This window comes from Lampetra planeri, chromosome 9 (assembly GCF_965212315.1).
Source record: "Lampetra planeri chromosome 9, kcLamPlan1.2.h2, whole genome shotgun sequence".
In the NCBI taxonomy this organism is placed as follows: domain Eukaryota; kingdom Metazoa; phylum Chordata; class Hyperoartia; order Petromyzontiformes; family Petromyzontidae; genus Lampetra; species Lampetra planeri.
Genome location: NC_136115.1, coordinates 13952363 through 13980208, shown reverse-complemented (window position 1 = coordinate 13980208; position 27846 = coordinate 13952363). Strand labels below are relative to the sequence as shown.

Sequence of the window (27846 nt, the reverse complement as noted above, 5' to 3'; positions counted from 1 at the left end):
TCCGAGCTCGGCACTGGCGACCATTCCCTTGCGTGGACGCCAGGTGGCAGCGCAGGACCACCAGTGGGTTGGTCCGCTCTCTATAAAACTATAAACATTGCTTTTTTACCCCATTGGAACCTCATTTGCCAGTAGCAAAATATGATCATTGTTTTTTTTCCCTTTTATCTGGCAACAAAACTGACACCTTTTTTTACAAGGAGTCATGTTTGCATTGACCACAATACCTGCAGTCGGAATGCAAACAAAAAACACAACTCTGATAATGTATGCACTGTCCTTGAAATTGATTGGTCCACACCCGAGACAGCTTTCCTTAGAGCCTAGTCTCACATGGTGTTGGACCAGGTGACGCCAAAAGGCGCACAACTTCCGACTGCAGGTATTGTGGTCTATGCAAACATGACTCCTTGTAAAAAAAAGGTGTCAGTTTTGTTGCCAGATAACGGTAAAAAAAAACAATTATTAACATTGTTTGTTTAGTTTAGTACTGAGCTACACGTAGCGCTTTTTCAAAAGCAATCGCAAATGATAGCTCAGCGAAGTGGCTTATCAAGTGGAAATGTGCAGCAGTAGCTGATGTTGATTGTAAATGTGGAGGGGGAAAACCGGAGGGCCCAGAGAAAAATCCACGCAAAAACGGGGAGAGAGACCCCGCAAACTCCAAATATACAGCAGCAGGTGTCAGGGGTCGAACCCACGGACCTCCTGCACACCAGGCGAGGTAGTTAACATCTCCTAGCCACCGTGGCGCCCTCGAGATGCTGCTCGAGGCGACGATAGCAGCAGCTGTTGCAGCAATAGCTGCAACCGTGTTCACAGGGGCTATAGAATACAGCGGGAAACCCAAATAACAACGAAATATATTTTTGTTTCGACGGTAAACTGGGCTTCCATGGTAAACTGGACTTTCATGGTAAACTGGACTCCCATGGTAAACTGGACTTCCGCGGTAAACTTGACTCCCATGGTTAACTAGACTCCCATGGTACACTGGACTACCATGATAAACTGGACTCCCATGGTAAACTGGACTTCCATGGTACATTGGACTCCCAAGGTCACAGGTCGGCAAACCAAGACATTTTTAAATCCTTTATATTAAGTTCGCTTGCTTGCTTGCGTGCTTGCTTGCTTGCGTGCTTGCTTGCTTGCGTGCTTGCTTGCGTGCTTGCTTGCTTGCGACCGTGCAAATCTTTCGGTCGTTTTTTAACCCACTTCCCGTGATCCAATCGAGCTGACATTTTCCACACAGACTCGTTGTGCGAGACAATTAATGTTCGTGAAAAAAAATTCCCAAACTTTTACACTTTTTAGGCAAAAAAAAAATATTTTACATATTCAAATAGAACTCATTCATGGCTTTGGCTGAACGTCACAGTGTAAGAGCCCAGAGCGTAACCCCTCCACAGGCCGTGGCGGAGTAGCGCAGTTGGTAGCACCCTCGCTTCCCATGCCAAAGGTCGCGGGATCGATCCCCGCGTCCTCCACAGGCGAATATATTTTTAAATCCTTTATATTAAGTTTGCTTGCTTGCTTAGGACCGTGCAAATCTTTCGCTCGTTTTTTAACACTGTTTAGGGAAAACAAATTAAATATTTAATTACCAATTGCTTAATGGTGGCAGACAATCATCTGACCCATAGGTGGCAGCCATCTCAAGCCAGAGGACGAGAGGACTCTAGCCGCCACGCATATAAAGGATTTATAGTGAAAAACTTTGTTTTTACGGGTTTACTTGTTTTCTGAAATCGGTAACCCCCTCAATATTTCAAGAGTCGCAATGCAGTCCCTAAAGAGCCGCATGCGGCTCCGGAGCCGCGGGTTGCCGACCCTTGGGCTAGAAGCCCACATATCGAGGTCTTGCTGGTCACTACGAGTCGAGCTTCAGGAGTTTAGAGTTCGTGTGGTGTTGCTATTCTTCTTCCTCTGTTGGAGGAGCGCAGATTACTGTCGGTTTACTGTGCGCTCCATAGCTTGGGTTGCATGGCCACAATCGCACAACCCGTGGCTTGCAATTAATGTACAGGACTATGTATGGGTCTCGATGTCTCTATGAGTACAATATGTATCTGCATGAGTCTCTATATCTATCTATGTAATTGCGTATGGCAATGTGTTCAGGAACTAAAGTCCAAAGTCGAAGTGTGCTGGCCACGACGATAGGGCTTCGGGAGAGAGTTCGTGTCGTTTTATTACTCTCTATGGTTCATAGTTTGGGTTGCATTGGCCACGGCTGGCGTCTTGTGCTGTGGATTACACTGAAAACTATGAAACTTTAATTTTTAGTTTACCAGGTAGTGCCCACTGAGCTATATAGTTATTTTTTTAGAAGCGATCTGGCCACAAATTATAGCTCAACGAAATTAGCTTGTCCTGTGGACTTTTATCACAGCCAAATACTCTAGACCAGGGGTGGGGAACCTTTTATTCTGCCAAGGGCCATTTGGATATTTATAACATCATTCGCGGACCATACAAAATTATCAACTTAAAAATTTGCCTGTTATATTTGGTCAAACATTTAATTAACTCACGCCTAATGCGATGGCTGTAACTGCTTCTCTTTGGCGAGGCGTGTGATGTTAGCTGGTATTGATGATATTGCTACTCGCAACTGCTTTTCCAGGTTTGCTCCTAGATTTATTGAATTTCGAGTCCCGCCTGCGGTTGCCTTGGCAGGGCCACACCAAATGATTTTGCGGGCCTCATACGGCCCGCGGGCCGGACGTTCCCCACCCCTGCTCTAGACGCATGTTTATAAACGTGGAGGGGAAACCGGAGGACCTAGAGAAAAACCCACGCGACCACGAGGAGAACGACATCCAGATCCAAATATTCAGCAGGCGTCAGGGTTGGGAACACACCCACGACCAGGCGACTGAGTTAACATCACAGTGGCGCGCCATTATTTTCACGGCAGGATTGCATTCAATCACAGACGGTTATAATTGGGACGATCACATGTGGTTTATTTCCACTTAAACCGCAACCACTGCGACCTAAACGCATTTATTTAACGGCGAGTATTCGTGGCGAGCGATATTTGCACCTTCTTAGGTTTTTTCGGTAAAGTCACGTAGAAAGTAAAATAAAATAAAAACAAAAATCACGACGTTTCGGAGGCAACACAAGTCTCCGTCATCAGGTGGGACCGTCACAGCCAGATTAGCTGTATCAAGTGTGGCCTCACTTGATACAGCTAATCTGGCTGTGACGGTGTGTTGCCTCCGAAACGTCGTGATTTTTGTTTTTATTTTATTTTACTTTCTACGTGACTTTACCGAAAAAACCTAAGAAGATGATTCCTTGCAGTCACGAAAGCTTCAAATCTAGAAGATATTTGCACCGTTCATATGCCCTCCCTTCCAGGGGCGGTTTCTTCATTAGGGCGATTGGGCGACGCACCACCAATGTCATTCAACCACAGAGTCACGCTAGCCGTCACTGTGCCTCTGGATATAGTCCAATCAGCGTCATGTCACGTTCTGTGGAGTACCGCCTCTTTTTGGGCGATTTCACTCTGGCTGAGAATCGCCCCGAGTGGCCCCATAGACTTTAATTCAAAGATGTTTTTTTCGAACGGGGGGCGCTGCAATGCATTCTCTATGGCTTCCGGGAGGGCTCGCACTAACGTGCTTACGTCATCATACGTAAACACGTTTCATCCAACAATATTATTTGTCGCCACCTAGTGGAATCTTTAATAAAAGAAACTTGAGTGGATTGTATTAATAGTGAGTATAGAAACAAACAAGATGTATTGTAAGAGTCACTTTATTTTTCATTAATATTAAAGAAGTGAAGTTGCCTTTACATGCTTAAGCTGTTAATTTATCCTTTGCATGGGTGGACCTTATCCTCATAAGTCATCCAGACATTTGCCCCCCCTGAGAGATTTTGCAGGAGCCGCCACTGCTCCCTTCACCAATTCGCACTGACCAGCGTGGTGAAGTATGGTCAAACAACCTCCCCCAAGACAGGCCAGGCGTGTGGAGACCATCATCCAGAAATGTATTTGAGAACACCCGTGTCAAAGCCAATGAGGCTGCGAGTTCAAATCCCAGTCCCGGTGGTCGACTCAACAGTCATTTCTACGATGGACATGATATGTCCCCCCACATTGGAATGTCGAATTTCCACCACTGGCTCAGGATCTGTCGACAGGACGGTTTTCTTTGACCAAAATCGCAATGCATTGTTCTGAACGTCACCTCTTTCGCCCCGCGTGGGTTCCTCGAGATTAATTGTGCCGGGTTGGTTTCAGGATGCCCAGATCGCTATCAGCGCTATTTGCTTTGTTAACTACGGCACTGCAGCAAAGTTTATTTGAACAAATCAGACGTCATTTTGGGGGTGCAGCGGTCAATTGTTCGGGCTGGTTTCCATGAGCTCAGCTGCCCTCAGCCCTGACCTCGTGACAGCGCGTGCGTGTTGACGTGTGATCGTGTGGGGAGCGGTGGTGCAGCGGTTAGCGCGCTGCGCTACGAACTTGACGACCCGAGTTCGAATCTCGTTCACCGCGAACACCGGTGGTGATTATCTGAACCCGATCCTGGGCCTCCCCCTAGGTCGACTCAGTCTCAAATGAGTACCTGGTAAGTAAACATCGCCACTGGGGAAACAAAGGCGGCCGGGCGTGGTGTTGACCAACCTACCCCCGCGTGTGCCGTGCCGGCCTTCATAGGTGCTCGCTCACAGCACTTGCAAGTCTTTTGTTAGAGGCTATATGGGGAATCTTTGTCTTGTGCGATTGTGTTGGGAGCGGTGGCGCAGATCGAGGGTAGCGCACTGCGCTACGAACCGAGCCACCTGCATTCAATTTACTGGCCACGGCTAACATCAGTGGGGTGTGATCGCAAAATCAAGCTGCGTGCTCCCCCTATATATATAGGTCCTGGGGTTGTTGTGTGTGTAAACATCAGCACTGGGGAGACAAAGGCAGCCGGCCATGGTGCTGGTTATTTGCTACACCGCCCCCATTGTGAACCTTGCTTGTTTAAATAGGCGCTCGCTAACAGCACTTACGTGGTGGGTGGTGGGTGGGGAATCTTTGCTTTGTTAGCGTTGGCCATATAAATCAGCGGCCAGGGGCCTCCTTTGCAAACCGATATCTGGACACGTGGGCGCGCGCAGAGCGATAGAGGAGGAGGAAACGGAGCTCTCGTCCGCCTCGAGGGTTTCCCACGCGGGGAGGGGTGGGGGCCGTGACGAGGAGGCGCTGGTGGCTGAACGCTTTGGCAACAAAAACTGGTCATACCCCGATTTACGTCTCCCCCCCCCCACCCCTTTAACGTCGTTTCGCAAATACGTCGTCAACGGTATTATTAACGCCGCTGAGCATCTGATCTGAATGAGATTTATATAGCGCCTTCACAAAGGCGCTTCACGGCAATTATCAAATTGTGCATAGCGTGACAAGAATTTGAAATGAAGAATTGCTGTTGTACGTGGTGTGGTTTTGACGCAGCAAGGCGAGATAGATTGATAAAGGAGGGGTTGTGATAGGCCCGGCCGTGGCGTCGTTTCGATATTCCTCGTCGCGCCTGTCAGGAGCGCATCCCCGACGTAAACCGGGGTATGACTGTGTTGGATTCGGGGGTGGTAGCGGGGGTAACGCCTGACCCTGTACCGATGCCAGTAGCGGGTGAACTGCAAAGAAGATAAAGGTGCAGCCCTGCGATTGCTTGCTGGCGGAAGAGCCCCCCCCCCCCTGGCAGACATTGCGGTGGAGGTGGGGGTACCCACACTTTACCCCACCACACGTGACTCTCCGATCCATTGTGGTGTACCCGCTTATTCTGCTGGGTGGACACCGGCGGTGGGGGTGGGTTCGGAAACTCGCACCATTGTTTCAGCTGTCGCTCCCAGAGAGGAACCGGAGACATCTAAATTGCAAGTCTGCTGTGCCCATCACCCCCCACCACGTGCTTGTGGGCTATAACTTTAATGTCGTGTGCTTAGGGGCCGTCCATAAATGACGTCACGCGATTTTGGACGATTTTTGACCCCCCCCCCCATCGTCTCACAAGGTCACAAGAAGTCAGATTCCCCCTCAAATATGACGTTACAAAGCCCTGCCCCCCCCCCAAAAAAAAACCATGCTTCAAATCGCTTTAAACTATTGTCATTGTAGTGCGTGTTTAATGTGGCGCTGCACTCTGATGTTGTAGGATAAATCATTTATTCAAACGTCTATTTAAGTAGAACGTGTTGTCTATATTTATTTTAAGTTGCGTATTTTGATGTGACGTCACATTTCTCAACCCCCCCCCCCTCGTCACACATCGTCACAAATGTCTGGCCCCTCCCCCCGAGGTGCGTGACGTCATTTATGGACGGCCCCTTACCTAGGGAAGGTGTCCCCCCCCCGCATCTCAAGACTCTGTAAAGTTCTCACCTGCCCCCTACTTGACACCTGTGAAATAGCTCCGTTCCTGGGGTGATCGGGCTTTTCGCAGTGCAGCTCCAAGACGATGGAACGCGTGACCATCTGACAATAAGACAATCAGAGTCTTTAGTGCTATTTAAATCTGCCCTGAAAACTCACCTCTTAACAAGTAAACCCGTAAAAACAAAGTTTTTCACTATAAATCCTTTATATGCGTGGCGGCTAGAGTCCTCTCGTCCTCTGGCTTGAGATGGCTGCCACCTATGGGTCAGATGATTGTCTGCCACCATTAAGCAATTGGTAATTAAATATTTAATTTGTTTTCCCTAAACAGTGTTAAAAAACGAGCGAAAGATTTGCACGGTCCTAAGCAAGCAAGCGAACTTAATATAAAGGATTTAAAAATATATTCGCCTGTGGAGGACGCGGGGATCAATCCCGCGACCTTTGGCATGGGAAGCGAGGGCGCTACCAACTGCGCTACTCCGCCACGGCCTGTGGAGGGGTTACGCTCTGGGCTCTTACACTGTGACGTTCAGCCAAAGCCATGAATGAGTTCTATTTGAATATATGTAAAATAATTTTTTTTTGCCTAAAAATTGTAACATTTTGGGAATTTTTTTTCACGAACATTCATTGTCTCGCACAACGAGTCTGTGTGGAAAATGTCAGCTCGATTGGATCACGGGAAGTGGGTTAAAAATGACCGAAAGATTTGCACGGTCGTAAGCAAGCAAGCACGCAAGCAAGCAAGCACGCAAGCAAGCAAGCACGCAAGCAAGCACGCAAGCAAGCAAGCACGCAAGCAAGCAAGCAAGCGAACTTAATATAAAATATTTAAAAATGGCATTTTCCCCAGTTTTGATCGTTTACGCTGCAGGCTCTGTCTTGTTTCCCTGATTTCCCTCCACGGCGCATTGAGATCCTTAGATGAAATGCGCCTTCTGTGTGTAAATCATCATTCTTATTTTGTTCTTATTATCATAGCTCATCGGATTCTCATTTTAAAGAGGGCCGAGCAACATTGGGAAGTTTCGTCATTTGGTCAATTCCATGAATGAGCGTGTTTGTCTGCTTCATGTGGGCAGGAAACTGGGGAAATTTGGAGGAAACTTTTAAAGTTCCGCACAGACGGCTTCGTGAAAGACACGTGATGTGCTGCCATCTTCTGGTCGCCTCTCAGCCCAACGGGCTTGGGAGTTTCACGACGCATTGAGGTAATAACGATGCAGTCACGACACAATTCACCATCGGGTCTGGCTAACGCTTTGGAAAAAACCCGGTACGGTACGGCAATAACCCCCATTTAGTCTCCCCCCTTTTACATCGTTTATGCAAATACGTCGTCATATTATTATTAATACAATTTGCATCGCCTTAATCCCACACACTTAGCTCCGATTAGCACGGTTGACGACATATGGTGCGAAAGAAGTTCAACATGCGTGAATAAATACATGATAAATTTGCTTAAGGAAGTAAGTTTTTAAAAGCACTGTGTTCAACTGCATCTCGGGCATCAACGAAGCAACGCGCCCGCACTTCAGCTGCAAGTCCACGTGTTCAGAAATGACGGTGCAACTCGGATTTATTAGGGAAACACTCGTGGTAAAACACGCGTGTACACACGATGCAACAAATAACAACAATATTCGGACAAATGTACATGAGACAATTTCATACGCACAGTGTAGGCGTTCACGACCGACATCAAGATTCGTGACGAGTGTTTTGGGTTCGATCGCGTTGGCGCAAAGTCGATCAGACACAGCCGAACATATCCAGTTATCACCTGGACAAATGTGCCAATTGAGTTTGGGTTTGAATTTCAAAGGAAAAAAAAAATCAACCGATTAGTCAATAACAGAATCAGAATCTTGACTCACCCTGGAGAAATGCGAGCAATGAGGCTCTTTTTCACAGATGTCCACTAGGGGTGGGTCATGAAGTTACAACAACAGACATTGTGGCCTTAAAAGAAAAAACACATGATCGGCAACGTTTCAGGCAATGGCCCTATTTCACCGCACATGGAGAGGTGAGAGAGAGTTCATGAGGGTTGGATACTGCACTGAACACCATGGGGACTCATGAGAGCTACGTTTTAAAAATTTTCCTGATTAGCAATTTTTTAAAATAGGCATGTGAATAGTTGAAGAACAAAAACTATTCCGCACATTTTTTTTCAGGTGACAACTAGATTTGTCGGACGGTGGTGGAGGGTGCACACAACTCGAATCGAGTTTGCACCCACACGGTCTGACACCGAATACTTATTATGAATTACATCGGCCATGCAGTATTTGGCAATTAAAAGAGCTTAACGTTAGCACACGAGGTATATGTTCACACTTAAGGCTATATTTAGCTATACAATACTTCACGGTGTTCGCTTCCATTATATATATTAAACAAAAATTAGAAGAAAAATAACATTGACTTTTTTAAAAAATACATGACAATCACATTGGTATTCTCAAGCTTACTTTATTCCCCGCTGGATTCTAATGAGGGCGTGTGTTGATGAATTCTCAAAGCTTGCTTTATTCTCTGCTGGATTCTAATGAGAGCGTGTGATGACGAGGCCTCGCGGCCCCCGACCCACCCTTCTCCATACAGCACCACACCGTTGTCCGCGTAAAATACGGTCATCCCGCGCCGATCTCGGGTAAAAGTTGCGGTCCCGGTTCTTCCGTAAATTAAACACGAAGGTTGCGCTCATGACACACAATGCGCTTGTCATAAATGAACCACAACACCTCGCTGATCTCGTCAAGGAGCATGAACCATCACACGCACTCCGGTCAGCCTCTCAGCCGGCGGCCTTTGGCTAGTTATCAGACAAAGATGGTTACCGCATCGCTCGCTTTCAGATGCGCTGCTGTGGTCGTCAGGAACGCTCTTCCTTCCGACATGAGGAAGCCTTCCTCCACACCTCCGATGAGTTTGGTCGGCTGCGTACGGTGCGAAAAAAGTTCAACATATACACCAACAGCTCTTATCTGGTAACCACTGGTAACCACTTTCACGCCTGTGCTGGGCACCCCTTGGCTTCCGTAAGCAGCGCCGTAGCAAGCTTCCCGTATTTTCGAAGGGGTTTAACTGGTACAACTCAATAGCACTGTTTGTCTAACTATTCACATGCCAATTCAAACACAGGTCGTTAGAAAACAAATACAAAATTTAATTCTTTTCAGGTCCCATGGTGTTAAGTGCACTCTGAAACCGTAATTACCCTCTCTCTCTCTGGCATCTCGCGACCACGTTGGCGAGATGTTAGCTACCTCGCCTGGTATGCAGGAGGTTGTGGATTCGATCTCGACCCTGACACCTGCTGTATATTTGGAGTTTGCATGTTCTGGTGGTCTCGTGGAATTTTCTCTGGGTCCTTTTTCACTCCACATTTTGAATCAATGTGCGTTTAGAGTATTTGGCTGCTATAAATTTCCACGTGATAAGCCACTTCGTTGATCTATCATTTGTGGGCAGGTGCCTTCTGAAATAGAGCTTTATAGCTCAGTGGGCCTTACCTGGTAAAAAAAAAAGTTTATTTTTACTTTTTCTATATGCTATGAAGAAGGTCAATTGCCCGGAATGGAACCTATCAATTATTTTTTTATTTTAAGGCCGCAGTGTTATTGATGAATGTTGTTTATGCTTGTGCACCACTCGCAACGCAACAGAAGCAGCACCGGATGATTTGTAAAAGGAAGGGAATGGCAGTCACATTCCAGCGATGACACAAAACTATAATTTGCGATGCTCCCGAAAGCAACTTTAAAATAACTTTTTTTCTATCTCATTCATTATTAAAATCCAATTTAAAAACCCGTCTTTCTTAGATGATTTTTTATTTTATATGTCAAAGGAATTCTTTCCGCAAATGTGTTGGATTTGTATTTATCATTTCAGAAGGGTCGTATAAACAATACGAGTCCACCACAGTCAGTGGACACGACGCAGGAGATGACTGATACAAAAAAGCTTCAAGCTGGCGTGGGATGGTCCGGCACACCGGCAGGGCCGGGCGTGGAGCTACAAGAGAAGAGCCGCTGGTGTTTTGCTTCTGGGTCGTGCTGCCTGAGTTGGCGCCACCCTCTGGGCTCGCTCACGCGCCCCTGCGCTTCCTCCTCTCCAGGTGGCTCTCCGCATCCGCGTCTCCCGCCAGCTCCCTGTACACCGCCGCTCCACCAAAATCCTCGCCGCCACCACCACCACCGTCACCACCAGCATCATCATCGGCCTCGTCGTCGTCGTCGTGGCTCCCGCCGGCACCCGACCCGCGTCCGGGGCCCTTTCCCTTCTTGCGCTGGCGGCGTCGGCCAGCGCCCTTCCCCTGCCTTGCGTCGAGGAGGGCGGCGTTCACCCGCTCGCTCACCTCGGCAATCAGCTCACGGCGCACCTCATCCAGCGGGATGGCCTCCAGCGTGAGGCGCACCGACGTGATGTTGCGCTCCACCTCCTGCCTGAACTCTTCCAGGACGTCTCCGATGGTGATGGAAGAGGACGAGTCTCCGCCGCCGCCGCCGCAGCAGCTGCTCTCCAGGTCCCGTAGCTTCTCCTCGAGGAAGCGCCGCTGTTGCCGCGACTCCCTGGCGGCCACCTCGAGGTCGCGCAGCCTCGCGACCTCCACCCCGAGGGATCCGTCTCTGGCCGCGTCTCCCGAACCGTCCCCGTCTCCGCCGGAGCCTCCGACGCCTCCTGCCCCGCCGCTCAGGAAGCGCCGCTCCAGGTTGGCCACCCTGTCGTCCAGCTGCTGCTTGAGGTTGCGCACCTGCGTGATCATCTGGTCCAGCGCCTTGCCATTGCGGTGCGCCGAGTCCGAGGCGGCCAGCACACCTTTGTTGAGCTCCAGGAGGTTGATGCTTCGTTTGGGAGTTCCATATCCATCGTCGCCGTCGTCGTCGTCGTCGTCATCGTCGTCGTCGTAATCGGACTCGTCGAAAGCCCCCATGGCCTCAAGCACCAGCGTGTGGCGCAGCGTGTCCTCCAGCAGCGTGTTGAACGAACTGTTGAGGTCGTCGAGGCGCTGGCCAAGGCTGCTCACGTGCAGCAGGGTGTCCACGCTGGAGTTGTAGAGGCGCTCCACGTGGCGCACGAGCTTGTCGTGGTCGTGCGCCGTCGCCTCCTTGCGTGCCGCCAGAGCGTCCAAGCGGGCGCCGGCCTCCCGCGCGCCGCCCTCCACGCGCGCTGCCAGCGCGTCGAGCAATTCCTGCGTGTGCAGCGCCTGCGCCCGCGACTTTTGGTGGACGAGGGCGAGGAGGTCGTCGTGAGAGAGCTTGAGGGCGGCGACGTCGCCCGCCAACTCGTCCAGGGTGGACGAAGAGGAGGAAGCGTCGAGGTGTTCGTCCGAGTCCCCGGGAGAAGGCCGCATGTCCGGGTCCGGCGTGTCGGCCCGAGCGCGTGGCGCGTCCGTGTTCGACTCCCGCCCCCACTGCTGCTCCTGCTGCTGCTCCTGCTGGAGCTTGCCCAGGGCCAGGCGCAGCTCCCCGGTCTCCCTGTACAGGTCCCGCACGGCGCCCGTCGCTTGCCGCAGCCCCTCCTCGGCGGATGACAGGTTCGCGCGCAGCAGCCACTCCAGGCCGTCGAGCCTCTCCTCCGCATCGCGAGCGCCGTGGGCCAGCCGCTGTGCGTCCCGCGCCGACGCCACGAGCAGCGCGCACGGCGTCCCGCACACCTCCTCCTGCCGCCGCCGCTGCAGCAGCTGCGCGAGCTGCCACACGCGCTCGCTCGTGTCGTTGATGAGCGCCGCGTGGATGGCCATCGTCTCCCTCACGCCGTGCCAATCTCCCATAGGCGCCGCGTGGCCGGGCCCCGCCGTCGGGGGCGACGCCGGCGGGGGTGGCGGCGTCGCGTCGAGGAGCTTCTGCAGCTCCGCCTGCTGCTGCTGCTGCCGCCGCTCCGCGTCCGCCACGGACGCGTCAAGGGCGTCCATGCGGCCGCGGACGTCCTCGCGGAGATCCCCGAGCAGCCGGGAGAAGTCCGACAGCACGCTGTGCCGCAGCCGCTCGAGCTCCTCCCGAACGCGCTCGGCCGCGTCCTCGCCCTTCTCCTCGTCCCTGTCCTCCTCCGTGGCTCCGTCGTTCCCAATCGCGCCCGGGGGCCGGCTCTGGCTCCCCACGCGGAGCTCGGAGCTCGCCAGCTCCGCGATGGAGTGCGCGTTGCTCCGCGCCAGGAGACGCGCCTCCCCGCACGCCCTCGCCGCGTCGGCCACGCTGCCGTTGAGCGCCGCGGCGTCGCGCCGGCTCAGCTCCACGTCCTTGGCCAGACCTGCCACGGTGGAGGCGATTCGGCGCACGGGCTCGTACAGGGCCTGGTGAAGCTCACCCATCTGCTGCTGGACCAGCTTCTTCACCAGCTCCGTCACGTCGTCCTCGGAGATCCTGTTGGAGGTGGCGTCTGCGTCGGGGTGCGAACGAAGGGTGAGCGGGGCGAGAGCGGCACGGCGATTGGCGACTCGTTGAGTCTCCCTTCAGTCCCCACGCCCCCCCTCCACAGTGCACGCTACCTTATTATTATTCATTATTAATTTTTTTACCAGGTAAGGAACACTGAGCTATGTAGCGCTTTTTGAGAAGCGACCTGGCCACAAATGATAGCTCAACGGAGTGGCTCATCACGTGAAAATGTAGAGCAGCCAAATATTCTCCGATTAGCGGAGTTATTTGCAGCCAAATTGCACCTCCAATTAGTGGGGTTGGCTACCTACAGTGCGAAAGAAGTTTAACATGCATACATACAGACTCTAAATGCATATTTATGAATATGGAGGGAAAACCCGGAGGACCTGGAGAAAATATTTACCAAAGCAGTTAGGTTGAATGAAATTCAGTACTCACTGATTGATGCCTCGTTCCACGAAGTGGTCAGCTGCCTCCGTGTCATTCTTCTATCGCTACTATTGTAGCAACTGGCCCCATAACTCTCAGTCATTACTTCGCCCATGTTAAAGTCTAACAGATTTGTCTCATTCACCCTGTGTTCATACACCACACTGCAAGTCCCAACAACTCACTCAATCACCCACTCACTCACCCATTCACTCACCCACACACTCACTCAATCATCTACTCACTCACCCATTCACTCACCCAAACACTCACTCAATCACACACTCACTCAATCACCCACTCACTCACTCACCCATTCACTCACCCACACACTCAATCATCCACTCACTCACCCATTCACTCTCCCACACACTCACTCAATCATCCACTCACTCACCCATTCACTCACCCACACACTCACTCAATCATCCACTCACTCACCCATTCACTCACCCACACACTCACTCAATCACCCACTCACTCACCCATTCACTCACCCACACACTCACTCAATCATCCACTCACTCACCCATTCACTCACCCACACACTCACTCAATCACCCACTCACTCACCCATTCACTCACCCACACACTCACTCAATCACCCACTCACTCACCCATTCACTCACCCACACACTCACTCAATCATCCACTCACTCACCCATTCCCTCACCCACACACTCACAACACTGCAGGTCACAACACTAATCTTGCCACTTCTTTACTCGCACTGATCCACTTCGGAGCACCCTCCACATCGTCTCAAATCCGGAATTCTTTCAGCCTTACTCGATCCAAAAAAAGTGTTGTATTATGATATATTACACCTTCGACAGTGCTGTTTGTTGCTGGCTGCTTGGAGTTTTGTGCATTTGGGCCCTGTGCTCAGCTACTGTTATCTAAAACAAAATTAAATTGTATCCATTCAGTTATATGTGTACGTACGTTGAACTTCTTTCGCGCCGTACGTAGCCAACTGCGCCAATCGGAGGTGCAGGGGAACGACAACAAACGAAACACAAAAAGGAGTTCTAAAGAAATTAGTTTTCAATCTAGATGATTGAAAAGTGCATAGCTACAGTATCTTCCTAATATCGGAAGGAAGAGCGTTCCAAACGACCGCAGAAGCGCATCTGGAAGAGCACGACGCAGTGACCGTCTTTGTTCGATGGACAACAAACTAAACACAAAAAGCAGTTCGATCAGTAGAGTCGTCACAGGGTGAGGGTGCACGGCGGTGTGTGGGGTTATCTCTAAAGTACGGGGAGGAATTTAGCGGAGTTGTCCCGGCGAGGCATCGGGAACGCGGCCACGTTCGCCGCTCACACCGCATGACGCGACGGGCCGGGTGGCGCCCCTCTGGCCCTTTGCCCCCTCGAGGTTCGGTGATGGAGACATCCGCCACGGATTTTGCCAAATTCCGAACGAAAGTAAACATTCGCCACCACCGCCGCCGCACGGGCCCCCCGCATTCACCGTGTCGGGAATACGTCCACCGCATCCATGAGCCACCTGACGCGTGCTCATAAAGGAACAATTAACTCCTGTGGGCCACACTAAGTTGTGTTTACTCAACGTTACTGCACTGCACTGGTAAGCCAGTCCAGTAATCGAGGCTCTTACCACATTGTGTATCGTTGTTCTTTGCTTGTGGCGAGATGTTAACTACCTCGCCTGGTATACAGGAAGTCGTGGGTTTGATCCCAACTCTGATGCCTGCTGTATATTTGGAGTTTGCAGTGTTTCTCTCCTCGTGGTCATGTTCATTTTTCTCCGTTCTTCCGGTTTTTCCCTCCACATTTAGAATCAACATCGCGCGTTTCGAGTTTTTGGCCGCTATAAATTTGCCCGCAATAAGCCACTTCGTTGAACTTTCATTTGTGATAGCCAGGTCGCTTCTGAAAAAGAGCTAACTAGCTCAATAAGCCTGACCCGTGACCCCCGTTTGTCTAAAACACCTGACGCCCCACAAGCTCCACTGTGCTCGTGTAAGGTCCATGCCTGAAACATCGGGCAAACCAGTAGCAATCGCTTAACAGGCCATACGACACTGATGAGACTCAGAAGGTTGAAACGTGTCCGGAATTTGCCTGTCTAGACAAATAATAAACGAATTGATACCGATTTAAAGCTTTCGTGACTGCAGGGATTCATATTCTTGGTTCTTTCGGTAAAGTCACGTAGAAGGGAAATAGTAAAATAATTTTAATAAAACATTCAATAAAATTCTCACGACGTTTCGGCCACAACACAAGCAGCCGTCCTCAGGTGAAGAACAGGTCTGTCGGAAAAACAGCGTCCCAATGAACACCGCCGCTTGCATCGTCTTTCCGACAGCTCTGTTCTTCACTTGAGGACGGCTGCTTGTGTTGTGGCCGAAACGTCGTGAGAATTTTATTTTATTATGTTTTATTTTTATTATTTTATTATTTCCCTTCTACGTGACTTTACCGAAAGAAACAAGAATATGAATTGATACCGCTTACGTCTTTTTTAACCATCTCGGGAGGTATGGACAAGAAAAATACGTCACTGGCCAACGGACTAATTCTACGTCGCAGGGTTTTCGTGGTTGCAGATTTTTCGCGATGTCTGGCTCGATGTCTGCCCGAAGAAGCTCCTAACGCGTGCAGCGAACCGCCGAACCTTGCGCCGTGCAACGTTCGGCGCCACGTCAGATCCACGTCCTTCGCCAGCCCCGCCTTGGTGAATATTAGGAAGCCACTGGGCGATAGCCACTTTAAAATCATCTGGATTGAATACTCATTCCTTGAGAAAACTGCTTTTTGGTGTTCAGTTTATTGTCCTGTCCCTCGCACCTCCGATTAGCACGCTTGACTACGTACGGTGTGAAAGAAGTTCAACGTACACACATACACACAGAGAGGAGCGGGGGGTGGATACAAAAAAAACTCAGCAACCGCTCACCGGGCCGGGGCACGGCTACGCGATCCTCGAGGGCACGCAGGCTGCCACGCACGTCGCCTAGGGCGCCGGACACGTTGGCCACGTCCCGCTGGAGCTGGGCCAGGTGTGCCAGGTGCTTCTCCAGGTTATTGCTGCCGTCGTGGCGCCCGGGCCGGTCTGTGGGCAACGCAATCATCATCATCATCGTCGTCGTCGTCATGGCATCGTCGTCATTTATTTGATGCAATACTCGCTGTACTACCCGGCTTCGCCCGAGACTTGGATTCTTGTCTTGGATTAATACACGGCCTAAGCGAAGGGTGGGGGGGATGCGTGACGTCAGCAGGCACACCGCGTGACGCTGCCGCATGCGGGTGACATCACAGATGTGACGTCACCGCTCACTTGCCGTGAAAAAGATATCCATTATTGCGCCCCCCACCCCCCCCAAATACAAAAGTCTATTTTGATACTTTTTGCATTGTGTACAGTCTGGAAGCTACCCACATGCCAAATTTCAATTTGCTGAATGTTGGGAAGTATGCTAAACATTTCGAACACACAAATTCTAAAATTTCCCTTTTATTTATTTTATGCAATATCACCATTGTATCTAATTAGACAATGTCTATCCACTGGCGGGTGAAGTTATCCCCACTCTGGCGACATCCCTCGCGGGTCTTGCTATGCCACGATCCAGCGCATTCCCTGCACGTCAGCTGATCTCGTCTCTATGGTAGTTCATCCTCTCGGTTGCATTCCCTCCTTTGGCAAACAACCCATTACCATTCTCGTCCATTGGCCATCGTTGTTCCTATTCTAGCTATGACGTGTCCTCCCCAAGCAATGTTTTTTTTACAGTAAATATGACGCCACGGATTTTTGGCTGATTGTTGATCCATCTGTTCCTCATCCTTGTCTCTCCATTGCACTTGGAGATCACGTGTTCCCACGTTTCTTTGAGCACTTGGCAGAGAGAGCCGTCTAGCAAGGGGCAAGAAATCCAGACTGAAGTGCACGTGTAAAGAATCTATACCAGAGAGAGAGAGAACTTGTACTGAACTTCAGTTGAAGACGTCTCGCGACCAGTATTCATAAGAACTTTTTTGTTTGTTAGATCGCGTAAATATAAATGTTCCGTTAACCCACAATCACCCGACGAAGCCAATTCGTAAGGTTTGTCACGTAAACTAAACGTGCCAATTAGTTACCCCTTCAGCACACACGAATGTGTTGGAGAGTGAACCCACAACATTTAATCGTGGCAAATCGCCTGATGAAGTTGATTGTAATCACCAGCGAATCGTCGAACTAATGTAAATTATGTGGGTTTGCACTCCAACACGGTTGACTACGCACGGTGCGAAAGAAGTTAATTATACATACATATACCCGTGTGATGAAGTGGTAACGTGAGAAACATTACTAATTAGCTGTGTCGGGTGATGGTGAGTTAACGACATGTTTATATTTACGTGATCTAACCCAAAAAAAACCTCGATTGTGGACTGAACTTAACAGGTACAGCCACCTCACATTGGAACGCGTGTGAATTGTGAAACAAGACACTGTCCGTGTTTGTCCACGTACAGCCAGAGGTCGAAAGGATGATTGTCCATGCAATCGACATCAACGTATTTAGACGAGAATGTGATTTGACACAAGCTTGACCTGTGGTAGCGTTTGTTCTTCACGTGGGACACGTTTGCCGTGTGTGCATTGCCGTTTGCTGCCAAGACAATGGTCCACATTGCAGTCGGAATCAATAAAATAAACTAAACATCTTCTCTCCCCTACCCTCAACAGTGGAGAGAAAGGTCGCCCTCATATGAACACAGAACTCCCAGCACTGCCTTGGGACAAATACCAACCTCGCAGTGCCTGCTGCCTGCACTCTAACACTCAATCACCGTGGTAGTTTTAGGCTGAGTCGACCTTGGGGATGCCCAAGCAAAGGTTCAGTTACAAATAGCCACGAATGTTGTTCATCACGACCATGAAGCGACCCGAGTGGCTATGATAGCCTACAAGGACAGAGATGCCCCCCCCCCGTATAGCCTCGTACAGGAGACTGATGGGGAAAACGCTGTTAGCGAGTAGCACCTACAGTGTGTAGGCCGGCACGGCACATGAGGGGGTGGGTGGCCAGCACCACGCCCGGCCACCTTTGTCTCCCCAGTGACGATGTTCACACACCGCACCAGGTACTCAATTTGAGGCCGAGTCGACCTAGGGGAGGCCCAGAACCGATTCATATCATCGTCACCGGTGTCGGCCGTGGCCAGGAATCGAACTCGGGTGGCCAGGTTCGTCGCGCGGTGCGCTAACCGCTACACCGCCGCTCCCCCGCGATGATAGCCAACACACAAACAGCAGCAGCTGCCACTCAGCGAGGGTGACATCTCCACGTCGTGCCAGGGGCACGTGCGCGTGCGCATCGAGGGCACGCGCACGTGCCAGGGGCACGAGTCGACGTGGAGATGGATGAGGGCTGTCTGGAGAAATGTCACCGGCTTAGAAGTTACCCACAGATGCTGTGGGTTGAGCCGATTTGGGGCGCCACGCATTCTCTCGTCTGCCGAAGTGATCTCGTCATCGCCGTACGTACATGGCTAAAACACATACCAACTAGAATATATATGTGTACAGAGATCCCCCGTATAGACTTGACACATTGTCTGGGCCAGTGTTAATCGCGAGCACCTACGAAGGGCGCCGTGGGGAGGGGGGGGGCTACGTGGCCCCCACCACGATCCTTAGACGAAGACACAGATCCCCGTGTAGCCTTCAGAGAGATTTTGGGGCAAGTGCTGTTAGCGATAACCCATGAAGGACGTCACTACGACGCACGATAATCCAACTCGAGATGTCACTACAAAGATAACCCCCCCCCCCCATCCCCATATAGCCTCAACAGACGTTTTGGGGCAAGTGCTGCGTAGGAGTGGGTGGCCAGCATCACGCCTGGCCGCCTTTGTCTCCCTAGGGGCAATGTTTACACATCACACTCGGTACTCATTTGAGGCTGAGTCGACCTACAAACACACACACACATACTCACTCTTTTCATCGTTGAGTGGAGACGAGGGAATGGCGGCATCTTTCGAGTCAAGCGGAGTGCCCTGCACAAACCCAAACGGCCCTGCGTACACAACACACACAGCACACGTGCGGCGAGCCGCAGCGTTCCACACAACTGGTCCACCAACCCTCGCCTCCAAAGCGCTGTTTCACAGGGAGGCGGGCGATCACCGTAGCACCGATCGTGTTTGCAATACATCAGGCCGCGTCTCGTGAAACTAATGTTTCAATGTGGACACCACGTGCGCGAGATGTCAACTACCTCGCCTGGTATGCAGGAGGTCGTGGGTTCGATCCCGACCCTGACGCCTGCTGTATATTTGGCATTTGCGTGTTTCTCTCTCTCTCATCATCATCACGGTGGCTAGGAGATGTTAACTACCTCGCCTGGTCTACAGGAGGTCGTGGGTTCGATCTCGACCCTGACGCCTGCTGCTGCATATTTGGAGTTTGCGTGTCTCTCTCCCCGTGGTAGCGTGGATTTTTCTCTGGTTTTTCCCTCCACATTTAGAATCAACGTGCATTTCGAACATTTGTCTGCTATAAATGTCCACATGATAAGCCACTTCGTTGAGCTATCATTTGTAGCCAGGTCGCTTCTGAAAAAAGAGCAGTTGGCCTTACCTGGTAAAATAAAAAAATATATATACATAATAGTAGTAAACAGTTGTTGTTGTTGTTTATCGTGTTGTTTGGGACGTTCCCACCCTAAATTTAGGGCCGGATTAAGGTTATTGTAGGCCCTCGGCACTTCTGTTTCGTAGGCCTACAGGGATAACTTTCTACGTTGGTAATGTTGCCCACGTTACCACAGCCACTGTCACTCCGCTCGTTTCACGTGGAGCAACAACAACACCGCCTGGACTTCCCCTTGCACTCCCCTCTCGCTGTTGAGAAGGAGATTGTGCGAACAACAGCGTTTTTTGAAGATGTTGTTGCTCATTTTGCAATGAAAAAAATTCTCGAAAAGTTCATCTCCGTTGTACATGTCTCACCGTGTACACTATGCCCATCATTTGCCATGTAAATATATTTATATATTCTTGGTTCTTTCGGTAAAGTCACGTAGAAGGGAAATAATAAAATAATAAAAAATAAAACATTTTATTATGTCCCTTCTACGTGACTTTACCGAAAGAACCAAGAATATGAATCCATGCAGTCACGAAAGCTGTAAATTGCAAAACATTTATTTTCATATATTTATCTCTTGATTATATAAATTTTTTATCATACAAACGAACAAAAACGCTGTCGCCGCGAGCCTCACTGGGACAAGTGGATTGAGAAACGAACTAACCAACGAAAAAACACGCTCACACTTTTTTTTTATCGCAGGGACCTTTCGTTTTCGCAGGCCCCATGCACAGTGGCTGCTGTAGCCTAGTGGAGCATGCGGCCCTGCCGAAGGTTGGGGCCTGTGGCCGCCCTCGCAACAGAGCCGCTTAGCTCAGTGGGGCCTTAGCAGCTGAGATAATAAACTCAGTGGCCACGTAACTACAGGGATATGGACCTCCATGCAATGCAACCCATGACTCGCTATGCAACTCTATGTATCTGTATGCACCTCTATGGATCTCTGTGTTACTCTATGTAACTCTATGGATCTCTTTATAACTATGGATCTCTATGTCTATGGATCCGTGTTACTCTATGGATGTATGTGTAACTCTATGGATATCAATGTAACTTTATGGATCTCTATGTAACTATATGGATCTGTGTAACTCTATGGATTTCTGTGTAACTATGGATATCAATGTAACTCGATGGATCTCTGTAACCATATGGATCTCAATCTAACTCTATGGATCTCTGTGTAACTCTATGGCTGTCTATCTAACCCTATGGATCTCTATGTAACTATGGATCTCTGTGCAACTATGGATCTCTGTGTAACTATGGATCTCTGTGTAACTCTATGTAACACTGTGTAACTCTAAGGGTCTCTGTGTAACTCTGTGGATCGCTGTGTAACTCTGTGGATCTCTGTGTAACTCTATGGATCTCAATGTAACTCTGTGGATCTCTGTGTAATTCTATGTATCTCTGTGTAACTCTATGGATATCTGTGTAACTCTAAGGGTCTCTGTGTAACTCTATGTAACTCTATGGAGCTCTGTGTAACTCTATGTATCTCTGTGTAACTCTATGTATCTCTTTGTAACTCTATGGAGCTCTGTGTAACTCTATGGATCTCTGTGTAACTCTATGGATCTCTGTGTAACTCTATGGATCTGTATGTAACTCTGTGTAACCGCAGTGTCCTGTAACTGCCGCCACTACCGACGGTCCTGGGCTGTGGGCGCCCTTGTAACAGAGACGCTTAGCTCAGTTGGGGCCTTAGCAGCTGAGATAATAAACTCAGTGTCTCTCTGCATCATCCCACATACACAACATTGAATGATGGCATTGGCCAAAAACCGCAATGTAGCAATTACCCTACTTAAAAATAGTCTTGAGACTCAGTGAGGATGTATAATTACATTGACGTGTGTATGTATATATGTGTATATTGTATATAACATGTGAGACGAGTGTAACAGACCAAAAGGCCCAGCGGTAGAGCTAGAGCAGTGTTCTTCTTTGCAAGGCTCGCGGGCCACTGGCAACCTCTGGGAGCCTTCAGTGCGGCCCTGACGTGTGGCCCCCGACAACACACGACACGTGACAACACCCCCCATCATCATCATCATCGTGCTGCTGTCAAACACAACAATGGTCTCAAAGGTGTGGCGGCCCTCACACTGCTGATGTCTCATCGGCCAATGTGGGCCCCTCCTCTGAAGTGTAGTGAAGAACACTGAGCCAGCGGCTCGCAATCGAAAGGGTTCACGAGTTCAAATCATGGTCAGGGTTTTTACTCGGCCATCATTGCCGTGGGGTCGATTGAGTGTCACTTTGTTTAGAAGTCAACAGTGATTTCCCGTATGTATGACAGGATGTACAGGATATGATATATATATAACACATCTGGTCCCCCGCATCAATAATAACGTTGGGATTTCCACCGTCAACTCGATCAGAGATGAGCTCAGGGAACGCCACTCGCGGCTTCCCCACCTTTGGGTTCGCAGTTGGTTCCGTCGTGTCCCGGGCAGCAGCGCCACTCGAGGGAGGTGACGATGAGGTGCTTGACGCGGTATGCCGGCCGCTGCATCACGCGGTACCTGCAACAAGCCGGGGGGCAGGGGTGGGGGGATAAGCAATAAACGATGGGAAGGGAGCCCCAAAGTCGAGCAGTGTGGCGGCGGTGGTGGTGGCGGCGATGGTGGTGGTTGAACACGGGGTGCATGAGATTAAACAACAGTCAAGCTGGTAGAGCCGAGTCCTCTCAAATGGGTGGTGCAGGAGGAATGAAGGGGTGAAGTTCACGGCAACAGTAAGCATTGTAGTCGCGATAGAAGAGTGATAAGAAGGCGACTGACTGCCCGAACGAATTGGGGAATGTTGGGCCATCAAGTCAACCTGGTTTCTTTACGTTGTGATTCACAGACGTGTACACAACACGTGCATAAATTCCCTCTTTTCGCGAGTGTATGTGTGTATGTGGTAGTGTAGAGACAAAGGCGGTCGGGCGTGGTGCTGGCCACCTACCCCCTCGTGTGCCGTTGCAGCCTTCATAGGTGCTCGCTAACGGCATCTGCCCCAACAGTCTGTTAAGGCTATAGGGGAGGGGATCTTTGTTTTGTCTCACTCACAATACTCTGACATCGTGAACACGATTCCCTTGTGTAAATCATCGCTCGCGGCTACGCGTGCACTCCCGGCAAGCGCCGCACATCCCGTGCCGACAAAGCGAGCGAACTCGGACCGTGGTCAGATTGGCCGCTAGAAGTCGCCGTGTCCGTCGGACGAGGCTGGTGGCGGAACGACAGCCGAGGAGGGGCGACGCGACCGCCACCGCCACCACGGAGAATGGAGCCGATGAGCTCAGCCGCGTGCAACACAACAGCGGCGACCTACGAGAGCTGATGGTTTATTTTTTAACACGTCGTGATGGTCTCCAGCGAAACGTCGTACACAAATAGGGAATGTTTAACTCGAGCTATTCAACATTACCTCCTTCTCCGGTTTGTGTTGCTGATAACCCAAATCTCAAATGGGGCATTTGCCCATGACGTGACACAACTTGCACAGATTGGCTCTGTCGATGGGCAGTGGAGAGCTGTACCATGTTTAGAAGAAGAAAATGGCATACAAACTATACACTAAAACTACTTTTTTATTTTATTTTACCAGGTAAGGCCCACTGAGCTATTTAACTATTTTTCAGAAGCGGCCTGGCCACAAATGATAGCTCAACGAAGTGGCTTATCATCACGTGGAAATCTGGAGCAGCCAAATACTCTAAACCCATATCGATTCTAAACATGTGGAGGGGAAAACTGGAGGACCCGGAGAAAAATCCACGCGACCACGGGGGGAGAGAGCACACGCAGACTCCAAATACACAACAGGCGTCAGTATCGGGATCGAACCCACGACCTCCTGTATACCAGGCGAGGTAGTTAACATCTCCCCACCGCGCCGCCCTCATTACGCAGTACACAACGGGTGGACACGAGTGGTGAACCGTGCACGTAGCTCGCGCGAACTGAATTCAACACGGGGGTCGATTCACCGCACGTGGCAAGGCGGAGGGTGATGCAACTCACACGATGCCGCACACTCCGTACGTCCAGGGGCACTGCTGACTCGCCTTGCCCACGTACGTCTCGCTGCCGTCGGCGAGCGCCGTGGGCGAGAGCCGGGTCCGCACGTAGGCGCACCAGTTCCTGCGCGCACACAGAGCGATACCCACCCACACACACACCGTGTAGCATCAACAGACTGGTATTGGGGGCGGGTGCTGTTAGCGAGTCGCGGCAGCTACTGAAGGCCGGCGCGGCACACGAGGGGATGGGTAGACAGCGCTACGCCCGGTACGCATTTTGAGGCTGAGTTGATCTCGGGCCGGTGAAGATAATCGTCACCGATCGGCTGCCTCGCCTGGCGCTCGCACCTCCGATTAGCACGGTTGGCTACGTACGGTGCGAAAGAAGTTCAACATACAGACACACACACGCGCGCTCTGTGAAACGGCGCTTGTTCGAGGCGCGAGGGTTGGTGGATCGCGCAGGGATCGGTGCGAGACGGCGATTCTCCACCCCGGCTTGGGCTGCTGCCAAGAGTGGGACAGCGAGGTCAGGAATCAACAAGTTATTGTGGTCAAAGCCGTTGATGTCATCACCACCACCACCACCGCCACCGCCGCACCCCCTCGCCAGAGCGTCCCCACCCTCGGCCAGATTCCGCAGCTGCTGCACCGCACTGGCAGTAACCCCCCACCCCACACACCACCGGCAGCAGCGAGGTGGCAGGACGGCGAGCGGGTTCGCGAAACCCGCCTGTAGGGGCCCTTGTGATCGTTGTTCCAATCGTAACGCACGTCGGGGTTTCTGCCGGGTTCTACTCTGACTCGCCTCTCGCAATTGCGCGACGCTCATGATCGTGAAGACATTTTGACAAACACCCCCCCCCGGTTGCAGGACCCTCCTGAAAACAGTCTTGAGACTCACTAATGGGCTTCTTTATTTATTTATTTCTGAGTGGCAGTAGATGGCGGTGATTTCACGCGGGCAGTAGTTCTATGATATCCACGTGCTTGTGTCCCGCCTTCACGGGTGTGAAAAAGTGCCGTCAAAACATAAGTTGTCTGCGGGGAAGCCTTCATCTTGCAGTGGATCGACAAAAGGGTTGTGCGTGGACATGTCTAACAGTGGAGGTGTGTGTGTGTCTGTGTGTGTGCTGAGTGGGGAACGGTGGCGCAGCAGTTAGCGCGCTGTGCTACGAACCCGGCGACTCGAGGTCGATCCAGGCTCACGGCCAACACCGGTTAAGATTATCTGAACCGCTCATGTGGTTCAGATAAACTGGTGCGGTGTGTAAACATCGCCACTCGGGAGACAAATGCGGCCGCGGGTGGGATGCTGGCCACCCACCCCCTCGTGTGCCGTGCCGGCCTTCATAGGTGCTCGTTAACAGCACTTGCCCCAACAGGTCTAGTAAGGCTACCCAGGGGGGGGGGGGGTCTTTGTCTTTGAGTGGACCGTGTCTCCAAGCCGCTTACCGCCCTCTCGACGCGGAGTTGCGCGTCTGTCGAGACGTCCGCGTGGAGCCTCCCTCCTCTTGCACCAACCCCGATGCCTCCCAAACGGTCCCGGGCGACCGCACCCCTCCGCCCGCCTCTCCAGCCGCAGCAGCAGCGGTTCCCCCTGGAGTCTCCGTCTCTCTCTGTCGCTGCCGCTGCTGATGGTGACGATGAATGAGATGGTGGAGCGGCTGTCGATGGGGCTGCTGCTGCTGGCCATGTTGTTGCTGTTGCTGGGTTTGTGACACCGCGGTCGCCGCCTTGTCGTGCGCGTGTCCCGTGAGTGGACCTCGCTCACTCGTTCCCGTGGAAGAGTCGCGTCCGTCCATCCTCCCCGTGTGAATCGCATTCTCGTCGCGATGAGGATGTGGATGTTGTTGCTGCTGCTGCTGGTGGTGGTGGAGCGCGGGGGTGACTATGGCACGGCCCGTGATGCGTCCGCCGCGCTGTCTTGAGTCGGCGTGAGCGACAGGGAGGCGCGCATCGAGTCCAACCTGAGTCGCATCACTGTGAGACTGCTGTTGCTGCTGTTGCTGCTGTAGCTGTTGTTGCTGCTGTAGCTGCTGCTGTTGCTGCTGTAGCTGCTGTTGCTGCTGTAGCTGCTGCTGTTGCTGCTGTAGCTGCTGTTGCTGCTGTGCCCGAGCGGACGATTGGCTCGAGGAAAGCGCTCCCACAAGCGCCCCGCACCACGCCAGCGAGAAGAAGAGCGTCCAACACGTCGCCACCATCGTGGCAGAGACCGCTTTGCGTTCCGCTCTGCCCAGACGCTGCTCTTTGTAGACGCACGCTCGCCGCACGTTTCCCTGTGCTGCCCCTGGTCGCGAGTTTGCGGCGAATTGCGTAAAGTTTGAGTTTGCTTTTTTTTCTTTTTTTACGGAAGGACCGCGCGCGGCTTCCGAAGCTTTGCGCAAATGCAGGTTCCGCGAATTCCGCGACCCCTGGGGGGCAAATTCTACGTCGCGACTCGAGAGGACGTCACGACCAGCGGTGCGGTTGTCTGTCCCTCTCCTCGGGCACGAATCGAGCGGCGCACTCGCCACGTTCCACACGGGAAGCGAGATCAGACGCAGCGTCTCTCCGCAGCTCCGCTCCGTGATCGCTCCATCGGGATGCCGTGCCGTGCTACCTCGGCCACTCAGCCCTGTCTGCTCGCCACTCCCTCTGCTTTGTGGGCGCTGCGTTCCGCTCGCCTTCCCTTAAAACAGCTGCCCCCTAATACAATTGTTATTTTTTATTATTATTTTAAGAAGCTCGGTGGGTGTGTGGGGGGTGGAGACTTGGAGAGGGGAGTGTGGTGGGGGGTGACGAGGTGAGTTGGAGGGGCAGTGTCGGCTGAGCCGCCAGGAAGGAACTTGAGACGCAGGGAAACGAATCCCCCGCACCCGCGAAGCTCGGTTTCCTCAGCCCCACGGCGCGAGCAGCCGAAACGCCACGGTCGCTGAGCGCATCGAGGCGGGCCAGCAACAAACAGCACTCTCTGATGTTAAGATGAGAGTTGACACGTCTCTTGAATTGAGCCAAGGTTGTTTGTAGAACTTGGTGGTGGTGGGGTGGGGTTAACGATGGCAGGGAATTCCAAGGTGCAGCGGCGGGAGTAGCAGTAGTAGTGATAATAGTTTCAACTTCTAACACGCCGCGCAGTATTCGTTCGCTCTCGGAGAGACAGAGAGAGAACGACTCAGAGGCGAGAGAAGGAACCGCAGACCAGCAGCAAGGCAGCCAACAATTCCCAACAATTCCCAAACTCTGCGGTGCTCTAGGGATGAAGGTCTTATCGGACGATTAATTATGGGGTTTTTTTTACATGTGGGAGGAAACCGCAGCACCCGGATGAAACGCACGCGTGCGATGGGGAAACACTCGATCACATCCCGACAGAACAGGTGGAGTCTATATTTGTTGCTGTGCTGCATTGTCCTGGCGAGCCAGGGGCACGGCTCCTCCTCGACGCCCACAGGAAGGGAGTGTCGCAGCCCATCTGTGTGCGATCCACCAACCCTCGCTGCTGCCTCCACAGTGCCGGAGCACGGGCCACGGGCCACGGCCACGGGCACAGGCCGCCCAGCACGAGGGGAGATGCTGAGCGGTTTAGACCTGCAGTGTGGTGTGTGAGTGTGGTGTGTGGGGTGTGGTGTGTGAGTGTGGTGTGTGGGGTGTGGTGAGTGTGGTGAGTGAGTGCGGTGTGTGAGTGGGGTGAGTGTGGTGTGTGAGGGTGGTGAGTGCGGTGTGTGAGTGTGGTGAGTGGTGAGTGGGGTGGTGTGTGAGTGTGGTGAGTGAGTGTGGTGAGTGAGTGTGGTGAGTGAGTGTGGTGAGGGTGGTGAGTGTGGTGGTGAGTGAGGTGAGTGGTGAGTGGGGTGGTGAGTGGAGTGGTGAGTGTGGTGTGTGAGTGCGGTGTGTGAGTGTGGTGAGTGTGGTGTGTGAGTGTGTTGAGTGTGATGAGTGTGGTGAGTGTGGTGTGTGAGTGTGGTGAGTGTGGTGAGTGAGGTGTGTGAGTGTGGTGTGTG

General features: G+C 51.7%; 1 protein-coding gene across 1 annotated transcript; it reads right to left on the bottom strand.

The window, feature by feature from the left end:
- Positions 1–7961: 7961 nt before the first annotated feature.
- LOC144720722 (uncharacterized) lies at positions 7962–26716 on the bottom strand. The gene is made up of 6 exons (XM_078597711.1): positions 25322–26716; positions 23868–23987; positions 22273–22379; positions 19190–19270; positions 16150–16305; positions 7962–12790 (listed from the first exon to the last, which is right to left on the bottom strand). The coding sequence occupies exons 1-6, from the start codon at positions 26068–26070 to the stop codon at positions 10500–10502; spliced, it is 3504 nt and encodes a 1167-aa protein (XP_078453837.1). The 5' UTR covers positions 26071–26716; the 3' UTR covers positions 7962–10499.
- Positions 26717–27846: the final 1130 nt, after the last annotated feature.

Bases quoted from the DNA above. Each gene is read 5' to 3' on its own strand.
- LOC144720722 (XM_078597711.1), bottom strand. From the start codon at position 26,070: ATGGTGGCGACGTGTTGGACGCTCTTCTTCTCGCTGGCGTGGTGCGGG. The intron at 22,380-23,867 runs GTGAGTTGCATC...GGCTTGTTGCAG, and splicing joins TACGGAGTGTGCGGCATCGT to GTACCGCGTGATGCAGCGGC. The intron at 16,306-19,189 runs GTGAGTATGTGT...CGTTGCCCACAG, and splicing joins TCCACTCAACGATGAAAAGA to ACCGGCCCGGGCGCCACGAC.